Consider the following 22,378-nt stretch of genomic DNA (forward strand, 5'->3'; position numbering starts at 1 on the left):
AACCCAGCAATAGTACATTATACAGCGCAATGCAGAATACCGCCAGCAATAATGTATTATTGCTGGGATTTGTTGTATTCCTCTATAGCTGGCGGTATTCTGCATTGTGCTGTATAATGTACTATTGCTGGGTTTTGTAGTCCTCTATAGCCGGTGCCATTCTGCATTCATTGCTGTATAATTTTACACTTTTCATTTCACTATATTGCACACCACACTTTTTCTTTTTTACTTCCACCGCTCCAAGCTTGCTCCTGTGATGGACTACAATCTCAATACAAACTAGTAGTCCATCACTGGAGCCATTTTTAAAAATTTATTTTATTTTTTATCCGATTAACTGATTAATCGAACTTAATAAATCGGCTAACTAATCGATTTTTAAAATAATCGTTAGCTGCAGCTCTAGTCTGAACCCTCAGACTTGAAACTGTTAATCAACATTTTAATCCACCGCAGCCAGCATCAACAAGCCACCTACATGTTCCTCTAGGAGGGGCCGCAGCATCAGGGTGAGAATTAGGAGCCATGTTATTTTTGACTGGCACTACAGAATTGGGGAAGCAGTCAGTACAATCTAGCAGCTGTTTTCTTTTAAGGAGACAGGGAGAACACTTGAGGCCATCACTGACCCTAAAAATCTCTAGCTTCATTTTCATAGATGCTATATAAGGTTTTTTTGCTTTACCTACCTGAACCAACAGGGGATGAGCCCACACTCAGACTCTGCAGGCTGCCATTCCTGAACAATGTAGGAGACCTCTGAAGGCCAGTACTTGCTATACTGCCTGCCGCAGAAGCAACGGAGGACGTGGGGGAGGCAGAGGAGGCAGAAAGGTGGGACGCTGTGTCCTGATTCTTGCTTCCTTTTGGCCGCCCTGGCCCATGTTTATTTTGTTTATTTCCTCTTCGCTTCTTCTCTTTTACGGCATCCTCTTCAATCACGGAGGATTGTACCCGCTTATATCCTGATACGGAGAGGCCGGAATTCGTGCAATCCCCAGAAATGCCATCAATGTTTTTGGTCTGAAAAGACATAACTGGATTTGCTGAAAGGCCCATCAACGAACTGAACGTGTTTACTGTCCCTTCCTGCAGAGCTGCCTCCGATTTCGGAGTGTCTTTGGTTGACAGCGGCTGCTGAGGATGGTGATAGGTATCAGTCCGCATTTCTGACTCAGAAAAACTGAGAAACTCTTGTGGGGACTGAACAGAACTTCCAGAAGACGACTTGACGCTGCCAGGTGTTCCCGAAAAGCTGCCTGTAAGGATAAAAGTGTCAAAATATTGAAAATGTATGCACACATTTCAACAACAGGTAGTTGTCGTGTTTCTACCAAAGCTAAGACAAATTTCTCTTAATTTTAATGTAAGTTGAACCTACTTAGTTAAAGGAAATGCAACGTGGTTCTGCATATATTTTATTTCTTTTTTTTTTGTCATCACGAGAATTATATATTTTTTTAAAACTTGGGTAAGTATAATATATCACATTTAACCTCTTGCCGTCCGCCCGTAGTAGAAAAACGGACGGACGGCACTGCTGCATCTGCGGGTTGCCGTCTCCAGACGGCAATTTTTTTCTGCTCGCGCGCGCCCCCTAGCGGGCACGCACGGGCAGAAAAGACCCGATCAGTGCACACACCCGTTACATAGCCTTCTATGCAGCCAACAGGTAGAGCTCTTGGCTGCTTTACAATCCTGTTACTTACAGAGATCAATAGCTCAAACTGACATTACACACACACACAAGTAAATGAGTCGGGGGATTGACTTCCCCTGTATAGGAATGGCTCCATCTGAGGTTTCCATTAAACAAAGCATACCTCGAGGTAGAGACCTTCTCCTAAGACAGTGGTGGCGAACCTTGGCACTCCAGATGTTTTGGAACTACAAGTCCCATGAGGCATTGCAAGGCTCTGACAGCCACAACTCCCAGAGGCAGATGCATGTTGGGATTTGTAGTTTTGGCACAGCTGGAGTGCCAAGGTTCGCCACCACTGTCCTAAGACCTCCCAAGAGCTGCTGGCAAATCACACATTGTTGGATAATGCCCTTTAAATCCTCTAGCCAGACATTTGTAGGATCTAATACCTGCAAACAGTCAATTTCAGTATCACAATGGGTCTCCTCACACCACTCATTTCATCCTGGGGATAAAACTCCCTACTTGTCATTCTTGGTAATGTATCAGCCCTATATGTCCACCTATAGGCAGATCAGAGGGGTGTTCAAACATCACTGGGTGTAACAGAAGCCTCTTTCGATGCTGTGATAAGTTTTATTTGTTAGAAATGTATAATCGATTGCTGCCTTGCTTCCACTGCTATACAGCTCTCTAGCAATGTAATTCACTGTACTTTTTGCCACTAGAGATGAGCCTGGGCTTGATGTGAATCCAGTTGGCCTGAGACCACTCAAATCTGCGACCGCCATTCCCCCCTTCCAGCCCAATCAGGGGCTGTAGTTGCTGTATGGTTATTCCCCACCCCTTTGTAACCTATAGCTACAGGGCGAGGAACGAGCCTCCCCGCCATTAACTGTGTAGGAAGGAGGGGTGGCAGTTACAGTTCTGAGCATGCTTGGGTGAACTCAGGTGAATTGGGTTCACACCAAGCCCAAGCTCATTACTATTTGCCACCAGTTACAACAGCGTAACCAAAAAGAGCTACCAAAAGGCATATAGAAGCCAGCCTGGAAGGTTTAAGAATGGGAATGCTCAATTTTGACATTATATACTGCCTCATCATTCAGTGTTTCTCACAGTGAGGGCCCATGCCGTTCAGTGTATAAAAACCAAGAAAAACACTTTCTAATACCACTAAGACTCTCATTATATTTATTCTGAGCATTACACAACACTCACCTTCAAGCAAAATTACATTTCAAACTGTGTATGCAGCTCTACAACCCAGGAAGAGAAATGCATGGCATCAATTTTTATTTAGTATAAGTATCGCTCATTTTGACCAAGTAATTCGATTTCTTTTTTTTTCTTATGTGAAGTATCATTTAAAAAAAAAAAGTGTACCATAGAGATGCCGAACACAATGTATTCTATAAGCAACGGATGGCGGATGGTGGCTGAGCCACAGCAGGTTGCAGGGCTATTCTGAGCAAATGGATCCCAGAGTAATTAATTTTACTTTACGGAAAATTCCTATACTATTACTAAACAGGGCTCATGTTGTGAAGCATGAGGAATCTCAGAAGGGTTGATCGGTTTCCTACTACGTGCATTCATACAAATGTAGTACAAGAAAATAAACCATATAAATTGTGGACATTATAGGCTGCATATTCTTTCTCAACATAAGGAACCCACATATTTCTGCCTTTTAATGAACCTAAAATTAAGAATTATTCCACAATAAATAGAATCATGTACCAAGGGAAATACATATGGTGCTCCTAGTTACATGGCTGTTGCTACCCTTATTACTATATTAGAAAATGACATGAACAAAGTCTGCAACATGTGAAGCAAGAGCTCCTGAACTGCATAACTGTTCATGATCATTGATTCAAGGAACTGAATCCACCAAATCAACCACCGCAAAAACACAAGCATTTCTCAGAGCAAGGTTAGCAACTGCTCTCCAAACATTTCTGGCACTGCAGGGTAATAGTTGTGGAGAAGGCATGCAGACCATTCACCTAAGGTATACCGTAACAAAGCAGATCCTTCCACTGAGATATATAGAAACAAATCAGATCATTCAACCAAGATAGCAGATCCTTTTATACGCTATATAGTACCACAGAGGATCATGAACCTGAGATACACAAAACCAAAGCAGATCCCGACACTGAGTTCTATAGTACTAAAGGAGATCTTTCCACTGAGATTTATAGTATCAAAGCAGATCCTTCCACTGAGATTTATAGTACCAAAGCAGATCTTTCTAGATATTACAAAACCAGATCTCAACTGAGAAATACAGAACCAAAAGCAGATCATTCCACCCAGATATACTGTATGTACCAAAACCTTAAAAACATTAAGATCCCGTTTACAAATTGCAGTTAGCACATGATATAAAATAGCGATACTAAACTGCCTAAGAGGATCCCATTCCTGGAGAGATATAGGGGCCCACTCACACCAGATTTTTTGATTTGCAATATGTTTTTCAACGGATGCTAGCGAAAGGGTGACGAAAAATTAATGGGTGTGAAATGTGTGAATGGGGCTAGTTCAGGACGCTCTGTTGCGTAATGTTACATTGCGCTGAAAAAAAAAAGAACATGCAGTACTTTTTTCAGTGCACATGCAGTACTTTTTTCAGTGCAACGTAACGCAATGGATCCGGTGTGAACTAGTCTCATTCACACCCATTTTTTTTTTCAGTGCCCTTCTGTTAGCATCCCTTGAAAAAATGGATCGCAACACAACTGATTGGAAGGAAATCAGAAGGTACGATTGCAAGTCAACGGACCCTCTGTTGACTTGCGATTTCCAATTTTGGTGTGAATACACCCTTACTCTAGTTCCCTGTTGTGTCTCGGTCAGGAAGGGAAGGAGACTCTCCAACAGCAGCCAGCAAGGAAAACAAAAAACCTGACAGGTTTCAACAATTTCTAATGATGCACTTTAAAGCAGAGGTGCCCATTAGGTCGATCGCGATCTACCAGTAGATCACAAAGCGAACACTGGTAGACCATGATCGGCTTACTGACCTGAGCTCCCTCCCACGGTGCTAGTGCGGCTGAATGTGTCAGACGCTGCAGACGGGATGGGGCGGGACACCTCATACACCGAGATACAGGGGAGAGAGCGAAGAGGGAGAGCCAGTAGTCCCAGTAACGATTTTAATGTGCTTGTTTTTTTAAATAAAGGTGTTTTTTCGTTGGTAGATCTCACTGAGCTTGTCATTTGAAAGGTAGATCTCCAGACGAAAAATTGTGGGCACCCCTGCTTTAAACACTTGCACATCCTAAAGAAACCTCTGCTCCAGTTCCTAAAAATTGTGAAAATAACATTGATTGTAATAGTTTTCTGCTACAAACACAAAGGGCAGGACAATGATGAAGACGCACCCAGACGTTCAATAGCACCGAACATTTTTAGAATCAAAATTATTTGTCTGAAATGGTGCAACATCTATGATCCCATTTTGTGTTTTGCTGGGTATTCTTCTTCAAACTGACTGTTAAAGAAAAAAAAACGACATTGACACAAGTTTTCCAGCCCAATCTGGTCTTTGGCTTCCTCTACACTATTCACATATTGGTAGTAAATATTACAAAGATAGGCCTACTTTACACTGAAAGGAGAATCTTTAAGACAACCGCTATTTTGTCACTTAATTAGCAGCTATGTAGAATGGGTTTCCATTAGCCAATCTGACTGCCACCATCTGTCTTTCCTTTACCCTTTTGTTTTTACAGCTGCTGTTAAGAGCTCATTAGGATTCTATAAGTTCTTCTAATCCTATATAGCGATGGAAGGGATTTCTAGAATTTCTTTTCTGTTTCAACAGAAACTGAATTATGCTGAATGTGACATTTGGAACGCGGTACAGTGGAGGAGGAATTATGGAAGAGTCGGATCCAGCAGCGTGAGGACCTGCCAAAATGATTTCATTCTACATTTTGGGAAGAATACCATGCAGGTATTTCACAGATCAGGACATTTTATAGTAAACCTATCATAAGAGATATATGGGAGATGCCACTGCGGGCCACCTTCAGAAAATGATAATTGCTGTGCTGTATCTAGCTTCCGTAGTTCTGAGTCACAGACCCATAACTAACATGCAGTAAATTGTGATAAAACCTATCTTTATACTTTATACTGTGATTTAAAGTATTAAAGCCAAAGCATCAGTACAACAGCCAGGCAAGTACCATTTTTAGTGACGGAGGTCATCAATGACGACCTATGTATTTCCCTCAAACAAGGCTACATTTAGTAAGATTATATCACTTTGAGCATCATGGCAAAAGCCTACCCTTCTGCCATGCTCCTCCGCCACCCTGTTACTCTGTCTAAGCCTTCTAGATGTGGATATGATGCAGTTCTCAGGCATGAGCAGCTAATCTCTAGGCCCAAACAAGTCACATAATGAGCAGCAGGATCCCATAAACCCTGAAAAAACCCCATCATCATCATCACACCCAGGGCTTACACAGGGTTTCATCTCACAGGTCCAATAGTGGAATACAGTGCTGGGAGTTTGAGCGTAGGTGGGTCAAAGGGTCAAATTTCAAGAGACTGTCACTCAGTCCTGAATAGGCAAAGTGACAGAGTCTCTTTGGAATCTCCAGAAAAGGGAAAGGGCTTTTTGACAATTTTGGCACTAGTAAAGGCCCCATTTAGAGCCTGGGGCTAGGATCCAGGAGCCCAAAGCAGGCACTTAAAGGCACCAGAAGGCTTTTCTGCTTGACTCCACATTTTAGTATGTGCGTCTATTCTCCTATGACCTTAATCCGCATAAGGAACTCACCTGCCCAGCTGTGCCACAAAAGCTGTCTAGGTAGAAGAAGCTAAATTTAATGCGAGTCATCTTTAATCAAACAGATGTGTATTTCGATTTCAGCATTCAACAACCTCCTTCATTGCCTCTTATGTTATGACACAGTCACTACAGTGTTACCTTGCTGGAATGGACTGGTAGCTGCAGCAGACCCTGTAGAATTCCTTGCACCACCAGACTTGCGTCCTCGTTGCATGGAGTTGGGGCTTGCAGTCTTCTTTGTTTTGCCCTCTGACGTGCGTGCTTCCAGTGCATCTTTCACACTTGAGGGATGTGCAGAAACCTCCTGGAAATTTGCATTTGTAAACCGCGCTGTTGTTTCCTCCAAACGCTTTACTGAGCTTGTGACAGAGTTGTTATTGTTGTTGGCGCTGCTGGTAAAGGACTGAATGGTAAAAAAGAAAAGAATGAATACATTTAAATATGCAAGTAGGATATATAAAAGGGACAGGAAGTTCTATTCTTCTACTCTGTACTCATTCATGTCTCACGCTATACTGTACTGTATTTTATTGGCCCAGGAAAGAGTGATCAACAACATTACGGCTTGTGGTGGATGCCAGAGTTCTACCACCCAGGGTTTCTCGTGGAGGCCTAAGAAAAGATCTCTGCATGTACGTTCCTAGGCCTGCATACCTGCCATGGCCATTACAAGATGGTCTAATTTTTCTGCTGTATTTGTAAAATTACAGTTCGGAGAATGAAATGAGAGCGGTGACACCATAAACTCAATGGAAATAAAAGACAGGAACCACGCCATGAAAACTCGCTGCTGTAGAGCTTAAAGAGGTCACAAAGCATCAGAGACGGCCATATTTAAAGCTAAACTCTTGCCTATACGTATGAGCACAGAGAAATCTCACTGCTCCATCCCACATCCAGCTCTGTCGCTCGGGTACACTGCAGGTGCAGGTCGGGAGCCAGTCACGCTCCATAATTATACCGTCCAAAGAAATGCCGCACAATCTCACGGACTACAATCTCAGTTTAGTTTACTAATTTGTATTGGAGTTACAGTCCATCAGAGGAACCAGCTTGAAGCATTCTAACACAGGGACCATGGGGAACAAAAGTAGCCACCCTCCAGAAGGAAGGACAGTGTCAGCACCAATTCAGAGATGATTTGAGGATCTACAGCCGAGTGATAGACAAATAAGATACATTTTTGTTAATAGTTAAGGTAAGATTTAACTCCTGAATTTAGCGTCATTTGAAGGATAACCCATTAGCTTTAAAAAAAAAACATAAAAATAAATGATACACACGGTGTTAAAAGGACTTCAAAGAGGGGAATTGTGCGGACTTCACTTCCTGTCAAATTTGAGAAAACCCCTTTATATGTATGTTATGTATTCCCATTCACACAGGATACCAAAGAATAATTAAAAAAAAAAAAAAAAGATATTTCTTATCTTTTAAATATTTCTTTGGTGAAGACCTTTATGCAGATTCCAGGCAACTCTGAGCAGTTTGAAAGTGAAAGAGGAGGGACAAACTGAGGGACAGATTGAGCTTCCTCTCATTAACATACAATGCTTCTAAGCCTTTAACCCTTTGTTAGGACAGATGGAAGGGAATTTATCAAAACTGGAGCAGACCGAATGCAGAGCAGTTGCCCATGGCAACCAATCAGCTTCTCTCTTCAGTTTGCTCAGGTAAAATTTGAAAATGAGACAGAGAAGCTGATTGGTTGCAGTGCAAATCTGCTCCAGATTTTGTCTTCTCCAGTTTTGATTAATTCCCCCCATAGTGTTTAAATCTAGTTTATAACAATAATGAGATTCGGTGTAACACGATCACTATACACCAGCTCATAGCCAAGTTGTAGGACGACGATATGAAGAGGAAAGCAAACAAAAAAAATGTAAGTTTCATATACAGCAACTGCCTGCTTCATGTGTACTCGGGTGTACATTGGTGGCATGTCTTTTAAAAATACCTCTGCAAAAGGTGGAAATGGCTTGAGGATGCCAAACCAAGAAAAAAAAGATGGCAGTGTCAGCGGCCGACTGAGGGGAGATCGGACAACACAGAAGAAGAGGATTGTTTGCAAGGTAAGTCCACCATAATGTGCTAATATGCTGTACATATTAGCTTGGCCTGAATGTAAATGTAGAGCATTAGATAAATTAAGTCATGCGAAAAGGAATTCATATACTTTACGATCTTTACAAGTTATTAACCACCAAAAGTTACCAGAATACAATAGTTTTTACTATAGTGGGCCTTTTCTTGTGTTCAGGGGATTTACATGAGCTTTAAACATTTCTACCATGGCAAAGGCAACATCAGCACAGAGAAGGAAGATGGAGCTCTACACAGGACTAGAGTCTGACTGCAACATGATTGTAAATATCTAGAAGGGGAATCTCTGAAAATATGCTGTAAAAGGTGCTACACCGCCACATATATTATGTGATCATAAAGCACTGCTTGCAGTCTACAAACTGAACATTACTATGGCAATCCTGCCACTAGGTGGCATCTTCCTTAATTCAAATCCACAGTATCCACACTAGCTGCCTCCACACAGTCAGTGAAAGTAATAAGGGGCCTTATGAACAGAATCCTTTGACCATTTTTACAGAATAAATACTGAACATGTAGGTGCTACAAAACTCCGTCTTCATCCTTCTGAACCAGAAGAGGTTTATCTGTCTTTCCAAAGCAATAGGTCCAAGACAAATCTAGTGCACTGCCATTTAAAGTGGAACTAAAGCCAAAACATATTATTCAATATGCATAGTGTAATGAATGGTCATAACCCATTTTGTTTTCTTTGCCATTGGGGGAGATTTCACTTCACTTCCTGCCCCACATCCACAACAGGAAGTGAGAAGAAATCACTACACAGTGAGAGAACCCTTTAGCTTTAACAAAGAAAAACAAATTGAGAGCCTAACTCAAGCTAACTCTTTTAGAGTAGTTACAGTAACAGAGTTGCTTTTTTCCTTTGCTACCGCAATAGAGGGGATTACAGTATCCCAGCACAGACAATCCCCCCCCCAAAAAAAGGGATTCCGAAACCGCTTAAAGACTGAGAAGGCATGGGTGGTGGCAGAGTAAAAAGGGGGAGCATGGATGTTGGATGAGGGCATTTTGCTAGGGAAGTGTGTGATACTGCACAAATATCCACATTATTATTATTATTATTATTAACCCTTGCATTGGGGCTACACCATGGGACATTCTATTGCCGAAGTAGAGAGAGGCTGCAGGGACCAGTATAGCAGCCAAGTGGGACCCAGATTCCAGTAGGTCTATTGTTATTTTAGACCTTAGATGAAACTGAGCACATAACCTACCCCCACACTGCAAGGGTTAAGTTTTATTTTGCCTGGAGTTCTTCTTCAAAGAACTTTAGTACTTAAAAGAGTATATAAAGGAACAGAACCCCTGTTAGGCTTTTATAGATGTGCGTCTCCGCTGGGAAATTCACCCTCTCTATTTGCGCCTTGGGTTCTAGAGAAGAGAAGAGCGGGGTTGGGGATGACACATCTAACATACAGACCTACCTTCCAAGATTTAAAGGCTACAATGAGAAAACAAATATCATGCACATTCACACGGCTCAGAACATGGTGTTCCCAGAACACCAGGATACAGGCAAAGCAGCAGTTTTGGATGCAGGTGACTGAATACCTTACGGATATGGTCAGCTGAAAAGCAGATGTTTGGCATCTTTTTGTATTTTAAAAGATTTTTTTTATTTTGACACAGGTGCACCTTTCAATCAAAACAAGACATCAGAAACGTTTTGTAAGCAAATCAATAACACGGCATAAAACAAGGTTACAATTCCAGGACTAGCCGGCACTGCAATGACCGTAATTTGTACTGATCAATTACCATCATTACATTATAACAGGCCCAAATCAATAAAAACATTCAACATGCCTTCCTAATTACACAGAGGTGATGGAGAGTAAGGAAGAGGAACGCCACACACGCTGCCAAACCGAACCCATTACAGGCGTTTCTTCACAATTATTTACCAATTATAATCATGCTTCGCATCCCACAAAAGAGTGGCCATTACTTGCATTGCTCCTCATCTACGCAGTAATATGCACACTTCTGTATTGGAAGAGGCTACATATACAATATATGTATGAAGTAACAACTAAAGTCAAGGTCGGCGCAATATAAATACCAATAATAAGTAAATACAGAGATCAAATACACACATCTCTGGGCAACACCTAACGTACGTCACATGAGAGGATTTAGGTGACTAAAAAGGGGCATTTAGGTACGACCGGAGCTCAGCTTTAAGTATCACTTGCATGTCTTGTTCTTCACCCAGCCAGTGACTGGAAAGTGAAAAGGAGAAGAAAAAAGCTGATAAGCTTATCTCTCGGTCACTCTGCTCTCTACTCCGTGCTCTATGTCAGCAAATAAGCACTGAAACAAAAAGGTATTGGCTTCCTTATGCTGCTTTTCCCAGATTGCTCCGTGGTATTGTGTTCACCATAGCTACCTACGATTGTGAAAGTCCATGGAAAAACTCAACAGAAGTCAAATTGATGTGTTGGAGCTAGGGTGATGGAGAATGTCCCTCCGCATTACATGGGCAGGAAACAAGAAATCACTGGAAGAGGTAAAACCAAACGGTTTACTGGATGCCAAGATTACAAAACTCAGACTCGGTGACTCTTTGTGTGGAAGCATTGATCTCATTGCACGCCCCAGAGCCAGACCTATCGCTCTGCAATCAGTGCTTTACACTGACTGTAGAGCTCTGGCTCTAACTCACCAAAAGGCATGTTGGACCCCTGCAGAGAGATTACAGTTTCCACACATTCTGCATCTGCTGTCAGGGGACAGGCTTTTCTACCATTCCACTGCTGTGGCTGCCTTTTAAACTCAGGAGTTACAACTTAAAAATGTCATTCAAGCACCCCAACTATTAACAAAATTTTAGCTTATTTGTCCATCACCCAGCAATAGATCCTCCAATCAGCTCTGAATTTGTTTTGACATTGTCCTTCCTTCTGGAGGGTGGCTACGTTTGATCCCCATGGTCCCTGTGTGTGCTGTAAAGTAACCACTGCTCCAAGCTGACGGACTACAATATCAATACAATTTAGAAAACTAAACAAGAGATTGTAGTCCATCACAGGAATGAGCTTGGAGCGGTGGCTTCTTCACAAGGACAGAGATTATTTGAGGATCTACAGCCGAGTGATGCACAAATCGAATATATTTTTGAGAATAGTTAAGGTACTTGAATGTATTTTTATGATTTAACGGAGTTTAGGGTCACTATAAAAAAAAAAAAAAACTGTAAGACTTTGCACACCTCTTGTTTCTATGCACTGGAATGTATTTAGCCAATTTAAACTGAAAGTTTCATTGGTATTTTAAAATCTTTCATCCTATTCCCTAAATGGAAGAGAAGCCAGGATGCCACGGGAACAGGGAACAAAATGTTTTCTACCACTGTTATATACTGGCTGACGGCATAGATCACCCCGAGTAAAACAAGCCATGCTCCTCATAGGAGTTTTGGCTTTTTTTTTTCTGGTACAGACCCACCAGAGAAAAAGGTATTCCATAGACAGGTTCTCCTTTAATGTTGCTGTGAGAGGAATGTGGGAGTCCTGCACGGGGAAAAAAAATAAACCTGCTCACAAAAGGTCATCTATACTATAAAGGCAACAGGTGCACTTCAAAGCTTTCACCACGACACTTTCAGGGTCAGTGATTTTCTCATACAAGACGAATACCAAATCAAAGAGAACATGTAGCAGTCTCAAAATCACTTCAAGTCCCTCTACAGTCTATTTGGGGTCTCTTTGCCTTTTGCACTCAATGCATGACTGCATCGTACAAGCTTCACCAGCATGACTGAAAGTGTCCCAGAAAAAACAATTTGCAACAAAGAAAATCCACCTTTAAAGAATGCCATTGTATACACAAGCCGATGTACCATATATCATGCATCTTCGTTTCCTTTCTTCACCCACTAAAAAATTTCACCACAATCTACCGATGACCTCTGCTGTTAAAGGAACACGACTTTTGACCAATGAGATTATTTTGTTTACATCTATTCAAGGGAAAATTCCAAGCTGCAGCCCAGCGCCTCCAGCTTGTGGTTTTGCTTTTCAGTTTGTGTTTTTGTATGCCCCTTTGTGCCTGCAGATGTTCCAATATCTTGTTCCCTGCAGACACAGGTGTGCAGAATACACTGAAAACCCATAGGAGTTTTAATTTCTACACAAGCCACTTAACATAGCTGACCACCCAGCAACCCGTAAGCCAGGATTAGACTTGGCTTTGGGAAGTGTTATTAGGGAAATAAACCAATTTTGCTGCAAGTGTTTATATGAACAGATTTGTTTTTATGGATGTTCTCAAAGTTTCACTTCAAGCCCTAAAAACAGGACACTGTATCTAATAGCTAGCCTGTCTTCGAGGATGCCCACTCCACTGTAGCTTTTTTTTTTTTTTAAAGCTCTTAAAAAAAAAAAACCTTTCCTACCCATTCCACCCATCCCTTATACCTAGTTTGAAAATAAAATAAAAAAATCTAAAAGTTGCAATGACTTATCTAAAACAGTGGTCAAATCTCGCACACGGTCTCCATTCTCCTTACTTCTGGCTTGTAGTGTGAGAGGGTCCTTTCTGCTTTTTGGTAAAGTGGGCGCTAGCCATTGGCAGCCAGAAGTGCATATCACAGGGTCCGATGCTGGTGACGTCATGATGCCAGGGACTGCAACATGACTGACTGACTGACTGACTGGTGTGAAATGCAGCTTTTGACCACTGGTCTGAATTACCAGGAGAAGTTCCCGGACAGCAGACATAGGTATGTAAAAGAGGGTCTTAAAACATTTTTGGCTAGCAATGGGAACATGGCTTTCACAAAATCTGCACATGTAGCCATGATTTACTAATGTTTCCATAACTTTTTCCAAGCCAAATATAGGTTTAGAAGTCCAATAGCATTCATTTTATCATAGAAGTTCAAAGATAACAAAGAAATGTGTTTAGGGGCTATAGTGTTCCCCTTTATTAGGGCTTAAGAGAATATCAACATGTAAATGATTAAAAAAAAAATAATGGCTACTAATTTGATACGATATCCTTGCAACAATAAAAATTTGATCTAGCTCTTCCATCTGAAGCGTTAAAAAAAATTGGCTAAAGTTGGGCTTAAAGCTCCACAATGCATTGCTATGGTAACTGCCAAGGGTGCATAGTCTTACCTACAGTCAATAGACAGTGGGCTATGCTATAGTACAGAAAGGAGAAAAGCCATGGTGCAAAGTCTGTTTGCAATTTATCAAAACAAACACACACACACAATCCCTACTCAAATTGTATAGTTTTTTTTAAGAGGCCAAAAAGAAAGTGGGAGCAATCAAGATAAAATATAAACAGTAATATTAATGAGGATTATCACTAAAGTCCGGTATACGCTTATACTTTTTGTTCAACCTGCGGACTGAACTAAAAATAATGTAACAGATTCCTACATCAACGCTTACAAGCGTGGATGGAGGCATCCCATACTGTTTTTCGGACAGTGGCCGACGACCGCTGTCAGAATTCCTGTACAGAGATAGCAGTCTACTGACTGCTAACGCCTTTTGGCCGAGTATGACATAACTTGCGACATAACTTACAGTTTGAAATTACAACCGACCTCCTTGCTTTTGAAAAAGCAGCACATTCTTAAAAACCTGCAGGTTGTAATAGGTGAAATCCCACTATAATCCCGCTACAGTTCTAGTTACGTAGACGATGTATTCGGAAATGTCGCAGGCGAAGCTTGTCTCATTAGCTTCCTGTAGAGTAGCCCTGCTCACCTTTTCAGTAGTCACAGTCAGAGAAGGAACTAATGATGCCAAAGGCTCCATTTGCTTTCTGGATTTCTGTCTGTGCTTTTCTTTTTCTTTATGCTTCTGAAATAAAGGAAAAAATTAAGTCACTTTTACATTAAGCTTTAAAGAAAAGTTTGGTTTGCCATATTTGAACAATTAGTGCAAATATGAATAATTACACCAAAAGACACTCATTATTTAGCATACTATGTGACCTCACAAAAAAAAGAAAGAAAGAAAAGAAAAACAGATGGCTAATGATCACTTTGCAGTGATTTTATTGGTTTCCAGTGTAAGTCCTGAAATTCTAAACCACACAAGGCTGTTGTAGTGTGTAACTGCCATATAACCTGCTCTGTGGAAAAACAACCTACACCATCAGAACACACTTGTGTAAATGACTTAAAGGGTCAGAAATGAAAAAACTCCTTTAAATAAGGTTTAGAAAAAAAAAAGCATGTAAACTTCATATCTGCTGATAATTATATTACAGTGTATAGAAGCTACCGCTATAAGTTATAGCTAATAAAGCTCATTACCAATACCGCTAAACAGAAATGCCTGAAAATGATTCATACCAACTGTCACCTTATTTCCAATACGCTTTAGGACCAATTAAATATATACATAATTATAGATAATTTTGACAACATGCACATTAGATAATTGTATATAATAAACAAATTTAGATATCCCATCATGTTGATGTATGAATACACAAATCATTAAATGCTTTTGTTTTTCTACCTTAATACCAAGAATTGATGCACTATTTATTTCTAAACAAGCTGCATAAATAGCTCTTTCCTGAAACTAAAAACAGGAAATCTAGCAAACTCATGTGTTCATTTATGCAAAGATACATAGATGCCTTTAAGATGAGACACTCAAACATGATTATAACGGAATATTTGTGTTGGGAAATACTGTTTGTTTGTTTTTTTTACTACTATATTTTATGAACTACGAGGGTACTTTAAAAGATCAAGTACAACTTCAAAGAACATTTGAATTCTACAACACCTAAACATTCACATTGTGCTGTAGCACCTTATTTTAAAGTGACGCTAAACTCAGGAGTTAAATCTTAAAAATGCATTCAAGTATCCTAACTATTCTGAAAAAAACGACCTTACTTGTGCATCACTCAGATGTAGATTCTCAAATCATCTCTGAATTGGTGCTGACACTGTCCTTCCTTCTGGAGGGTGGCTACTTTTGTTCCCCATGGTCCCTGTGTGTGTTGTAAAGTAGTCACCGCTCCAAGCTCACTCCTGTGATGGACTACAATCTCAATACAAATTAGTAAACTAAACATAAGATTGTAGTCCAACACAGGAGGGAGCTTGGAGCGGTGACTACTTTGCAACACACACAGGGACCAGAGACCGTGGCGCTGTAATCACAGCGCCACCTGTCTCAGCAGTCACTAACTGCAGCTTCTGTCACAGCTTCTGTCATAGAAGCTGTGTCAGAAGCTACAATCTGTCGAGTGCTCCATAAGGCGCGCCGGACCTCCCTGCGTCCTATGGTCCGGTGCGTCTTATGGACCGCAAAATACGGTATATAGAGAGAGAGATATATAGAGAGAGAGAGAGATAGATAGATAGATAGATAGATATATATATATCTAAAAAAAATGTATCGATTAGTTAAACGAAGAAATGCTTTTATTTAAAATGTAGAAAAATCCATTAATTAGACAGCTCAGTATTTTTTTTAATAAATTCAGCCACAATAAATATTTGACCTTGTTTAATTTAGCTAAACAAAAACATTTAAAACATCATATCGACTCTACTTAACTTTGTAAAAGGATTGAAATGTGAAAAAAGTAACAGAAAAAAATAATAAACATACAGAAATCTTTGCAACAGATGGCCCACTTTGCTTTAACATTTAAAAAAAAAAAAGGAGAAAAAAAAAACAAATCTGCCCTATTAAATATCAGCAGCAATTTTGATCGTTAAGTGACCCTTTGGCTTCTGGATCCCCGGAGGCCTTTCATGAGAATATTAAATGTCCATTATAGCCATAGCTTATTAAAGTTCACAATTGCTTGCCTCTCCTCTAACAGAAGTGCACTTTTATCAAACCCTAAAATTTGACTTACTATGCAATTATGCTGCCCAGATGAACTTGCAATTATAATAAAAAAAAAAAAGATTAAACAAAACAATGACAAAAAAATATTTCTAAATATTTCTTAAAAAAAAGGCAAACATTTAAAAAACACTAAAAAGGAAAAAAATAAGCTCTTACTCCCCTTTCGTAACATAACAACTGTACTTGGCAGACGGCCTGGAGAGCTGTAGTTGGGGATATCAATGGTTACTTTAAAAGTGAAAGGGGATTCTGGGTCAAAAACTCTCAGTTGTGTCATTCTTTCCTCGCCGTAAGTTTTGGAAAAAAATGGAACTGCCTGGTTACCTAACTGCTCAGACCATGTAGTAGAAAGTGCTGGAGACATGATTTTTCCATTTGCACGTTAGGGCAGTGAAAATATATATTATTTAGAAACATAATTTTAATGGTCTCCAGAAGGAAAGAGCAAATAAATAAAAAAAAATCCAGGGTGAGCAAGAGACACTGGACTGCAAGCCATTGTATAGCAAAGTGGCGGAATCCTCAATATGTCTGTCAAGCACTGCAATAAAAAAAAAAAATTGTTGGTGCTACAGAAATAAATAAAACTCCACTGCAGCTAAAGTTTTTAAGGTATTTCTGGAAAGGTATGCAGCCTTTTCTCGCATGACCAGACTTCAGAATGTGTAGACGAGCCTGCCTTGGATTTAGAAAGAGTGTGGTGCTAGAACCAGGGAACACAACATTTAGACAATGGGGACTTCAGTAGGGATGAGCAGTTACATTTTACCTATAGTTGCACTGAATGCATTTCTTCAAAATTTTATCTAACGAAAACTCATAATTTCATTGGATTCCTAGACATTCTTCATGAAATGCACTAGAGTCTACTCAAGGTGAATTGCACCAGCTGCTATTCACCTCATTAAAAAGCAGCTAGGTAGAGACTATAAATAGCGGGAATTAAAGCACTTCAGCAGGTAGGTTGTACTCACTTAAAACAGCATCTGTGATTGGCCAGAGTGTACCTTTAATGTGCATCTAAACGCAAGAAGAAAAATGCAATATATTGCAGCTGGCCAGCCTTTAGGATGTTGTGGCTGCATTAGTGTTTCCCTTTATTTTCAACTGGTGATCCTACAAGTAGCACTCCTTGCCTAAGGATGACAATTCTCATTCCCGAATGTATCTATGGAGAAGCAGCATTCTCCCCCTAGGACAAAGTGTTTTAGAACAACAGAACACAACCCATTGTTCTTTATAAAACAGCGGGGTGAGTTTTGTAGACCACAGAGAGAGCAAGGGACAATGCTAACAGATAGCAGTCAGCAGAAGTAGACAGCACAGGAAGTTATAAGCCTTTCTGGCAGGATCAACAGATTTTTGTTTGCACCAATCGAACAGAAGGAACAAAATGCTTTCAATGCTAACATTAACAGACCAAAAGGAACCAAATAAGAACAATGTATTCTCTGGGTTTCTACACTCTTTAAATATTTGTGCACCCTTCGTATTATAAGAGGGGGCAGGGAATACGGCTTACTTGAAAATCTGCTGCGGCCTACTCAAATTCCATTTGAGAAGATTGTCAGGAGAAGGCACTTCTTCCTCAATGGTAATCGGAGCAAGGCCATTTGAAAACAGCAGCCCTGGGGCTTTTTCCCCTCCTTACATCACCAAGCCTTTTCAGATAAGCAGGCTACATGATCTTCCTCTTGCACCTTTGGGAATGCCATTCACAATGGAAGCAGTTTGTATTTTCCTGAGGTTCCACGTGAATGAAGAAGCAGGAAGAAAGGCCAGGAATAATGGATTGTCATCTGCGCAATATATCAGTTAAGCTGCCACATCTCAAAAGCTCAATAACATTTAAAACAAAAGAACCAAACATGATCTTGTGCCCCCATGGTCTTAAAGGGAAGTAAAATGTATTTTCATCAAGCATGTATCAGTTATTACTGCACTGCTTAAATTAACGCAAGAACCTTATCATATATGGGATAGGAGCATGCACTTGCCATCTAAAGAAAGGATGCCCGCATGTACCTGCGCTAACCTCTATTCAAACACCTCGGACCCCTGAAAATCGAGGCACTGTGATGTGTATGCAAATACAGACTTTGCTTCTTAAAGTCAATGGTTGGATATCACCCTTATTGTCTGAAGAGAGTTAAAGAACCTCCAAAATTTTTGGAACTCTAGAATGCAAATACTTAATAGCCTCTATGGTCCCTGGCACAGGCCTTGCGCCTACCTACTGGCCCATAACTGTAAAGAGCAGCCATCCTCAACAAATAGTAACGCGTATGGGGGATTTGTGCAAGTCACTTATTTACATTATCCAGCAAACTTGGGCTGCAGGTGTATCCAATTGTTATTAAACAAGTGGTTTGCAGCACTGGGGTGCCCAGTCCAAATCCCAGTCTGGACTGCAGGGACTAACTCCAAGGAGTTTGCATGTTCTCCCTGTACTTGCGTGAGTTTCCTCCCATACTCCAAAGACATGCTGGTAGGTTAACCAGCTCCTGTCTGAACTGGACCTGTGTACATTTGAGATAGGGATGATGTAATTGCATCCAGTGACTTCATGGACATGAGACACTGAGTTTTCACATCTGCTACCTAGGGATTATTAGAGAGCCGTGATACGAGTGAAGGAGCAATAAAAAGCCTATAACCGTTTCTATGCACAGGTATTGTTAGATGGGATAACAAACAATAGCAAGGTTCTCTCTAAGAGGTAGAAGCTCTATAAAGTCAAAGATTTCCTCCATAACCACAGAGATTCCACTGACACCATCCTGGTAATTACTTGGCAGTGGCAGGACTTTAAAAAAAGTAAATCAATTTCTACATTATTTTTGCTCTACAAAACTGATACTAAATCACATGTAGCCGATGCAACTGCTCTACTAGGCGATTACTTTTTGGCTCCCAAGTATTAAAAGTAACAAGCATGAAAATGATCCCGTTTTATCAGAAATCTTTAGATTAAATTGCATACGGTCAAAAAAAGCTTGTAAAATGACAAATCAATAACATATTCAAAGGCAAACAACGATCCTGCTTTCACTTTACTTTTCAAATTGATACCGTGGAGAAAAAATCCTGCAAGGAAAAAAAAAAATACTTTATTGAATATACTAGGTGTAAAAATACACCCTTTTAGCGACCATTAATGCCTCTTCTGCAGACTATAACCTATCGTCTGCCCGCCGCTTTTTCGAGTGCTCTGCAGTCTGCGCCTTGCCTCCCGGAAAACACGTATTAAGAAGCTAAATGGTGACATTTTAAGTTGCCCCCTATTTTGTGCTATAAATGAAATGTATTTTACTGTACATTTTCGCACTGAGCCTCACAGCTGAGAGCGGGCTCGTCTAGGTTCGGATAAAGCGCCTCCGCTGAGCTAACTAAATCAAAGTGGTAGACGACTTGCAAGTCAGCAGGGAGGCAAATTAGTATTTAGTCATGCTCTTTATATTTTTATTAAAAGATTAAAACTCCGTGTGAAACGCATGGCATGCTGCCACCATCGAGGGGCTGGCTGCCAGCACTACTGCAAACACATGCCAACAAGGAATCGATCTAAGCTCAAGCAATGGGTCTGCCATTCACTACACCTCGCTATGGTAAGTTAGATTTATTGCTAAACAATATAATTAATGAGAACAGCCGAGGACTGCGGCATGAGGGGTTGGGGGGGAGATAGAAGTAATAGGTTTTAAATAAATTGGGCTTACAGATTATCAAAATTGCTCCATGTGAATCCCTTTAGTGTGTTTACTGACTGACCTATCAAGCAGGCAGAGACGGTTTAACCCAGTTCGGTGGAATGGAGACGACGATATGGAGGGGTTTCTAATTTAGGGAACGGTTTAATTGCAGGAGATAAGTGGGAGCGACGTCTTCATCAGCCCTCCAGACGAGCTCTTCGGCATAATGAATAGGGACCTCTGAACACCCCAAAGCCAGACCAGATGTTCCACGTAATCAATGAACTACCTCTGAGCACATGTTTGTACTTATCTTATCCATGTGTGATTAGCTTGTTATCCTTGCAGCACGGCTCTGCTTGAAGGAGCTGAGAGATTGGTCAGAAAAAAAATATGTTTGGCAGCAAGTCATACCATATATTGTCATCTGGGCTGTTCAATGGCCCTGTGTTTACCCATGTTACACACATCTCCTATTCTATATGCTTTTCAGAATGCTAAACGTTGCAAAAAAAGCAGTAAAGCATTAAAAGGTGTCTGAATTGCACAACTTTAACAAACAGTGAACAAGATGTTGGGTTAGCTACAAGTCACTGCATGTCAGAACTTTTCCACCACAGGATGCCTGTGCAAAGGAACATTTTTCATTATGTCCTATAAAAAAGTCCATCACCAAACACATGCAAGGTTCTTGTTGGGGTTTTGACAAAAGAGCAATTTAAAATGGTAAGAAGCCATTTTTAAAATATCTTTTTTAAGTCTAGTTATGTGAATGAGAACATGAAACAAATATAAAGTAGGTGTTATCCCAAGGGAAGGGAACTGCAGACATCAGATGATCACAGTATTTCCTGTTTTAACACAAAATCACTGCGACCATTTTGTGCTAGCGAGTGGTCTGTAGCAGGTTTGGAAGGCAGCTCCTGAGCTTTGCGTTGGACCTTGGCCGAGCATCAGCTGAGTGTAATTCTAACATTGTTCAAAATGACACCTAAGAATCAAGTGGCATAGGGATTAAGTGGATTGTGGATTTAATGAAACAATATACTTTTTTTTCCCCATCTTAATTGAAAGCAAAAAATGTATAATGGTTTAAAATGGAGTGCTAATAATAAGGGAAGAAGCTAATCAAACAAAATATAGGAGTTGTGAAGCCCCAGCATATCCTCTCCTGTTAGAACATCAGCATTCTAATAGGAACACACACTATAATAATTATGAACATGATAATGCAATCAAAGTTTAAAAAAGGATAGAAATCCCTTTTATTTACCTATGTGCTGCCTTCCATCAACTTCCTGGATTCCCAGTGTGCTTTGCATCTCTTTCCCTGCAGCTTAATGTGATGCAATCTCCATTTCTCAAAACGACATATCCCATCATGCATTGCTTCCAGCAAGCATTGATGATGTGACATTATGCATTGATGATGTGACATTATTCATACGTTGAATTGTAGTTTACAAGGCAGGCTGTGTGTGATGGGACACAAGGAAGTGCATTCTTCACAGGGCTGAGTGAAATTGTGTCAGTGCATTGAGGAAGTACGTCCTATGGGCATCTTCAATAAGTTTGCAAACTAGATGGATATGGTGAGGAGCTCACAGAGCACTCGCACAAGGTTTTTCCTAAACCAAAAAGTCTTTATTCTTTTTCTTCAGACAACTAAGGAAGTCCAACATAAAATAGCTTGACTTCAGCATAACATATATTGGTTTACCAGTTTTCCAGTTGTGCCACACACTAACAGTGTCCCAGTCTTTTAAAGTTCTTCTCTTACAGCACTGCTGATCAAGCCTCAGGGCCACTGTCTGTTTCTTTCAGCCTCCCTGGCTGTACCTGGTGTGGCTTCAACACACCACCTGCCTTGACCCTCGTATTCCTCCAGCGCACAGCACCTGTCTCGGCCCTCATATGCCTCCAGCGCCCACCACCTGCCTCGGCCCTCGTATGCCTCCAGCGCACACTACCTGCCTCGGGCCTCGTATGCCTCCAGCGCACACTACCTGCCTCGGGCCTCGTATGCCTCCAGCGCACACTACCTGCCTCGGGCCTCGTATGCCTCCAGCGCACACTACCTGCCTCGGGCCTCGTATGCCTCCAGCGCACACTACCTGCCTCGGGCCTCGTATGCCTCCAGCGCACACTACCTGCCTCGGGCCTCGTATGCCTCCAGCGCACACTACCTGCCTCGGGCCTCGTATGCCTCCAGCGCACACTACCTGCCTCGGGCCTCGTATGCCTCCAGCGCACACTACCTGCCTCGGGC

The 22,378-nt window shown here is 41.0% G+C and overlaps 1 protein-coding gene across 1 annotated transcript in view; it reads right to left on the minus strand.

The window, feature by feature from the left end:
* Positions 1-22,378, minus strand: part of MLLT10 (myeloid/lymphoid or mixed-lineage leukemia; translocated to, 10) — a 187,414-nt gene that overhangs the window by 84,692 nt on the left and 80,344 nt on the right. Inside the window, exons 8-10 of the mRNA XM_018564371.1 lie at positions 14,297-14,392; positions 6,600-6,864; positions 693-1,262 (exon numbers count right to left, since the gene is read on the minus strand). Of these exons, the coding sequence (XP_018419873.1) occupies positions 693-1,262; positions 6,600-6,864; positions 14,297-14,392 (931 nt within the window). The remainder of the gene's footprint in view (positions 1-692; positions 1,263-6,599; positions 6,865-14,296; positions 14,393-22,378) is intronic.

The sequence above is a fragment of the Nanorana parkeri genome, unplaced genomic scaffold (assembly GCF_000935625.1).
Source record: "Nanorana parkeri isolate BGI_ZX_2015 unplaced genomic scaffold, ASM93562v1 scaffold23, whole genome shotgun sequence".
NCBI lineage: Eukaryota > Metazoa > Chordata > Amphibia > Anura > Dicroglossidae > Nanorana > Nanorana parkeri.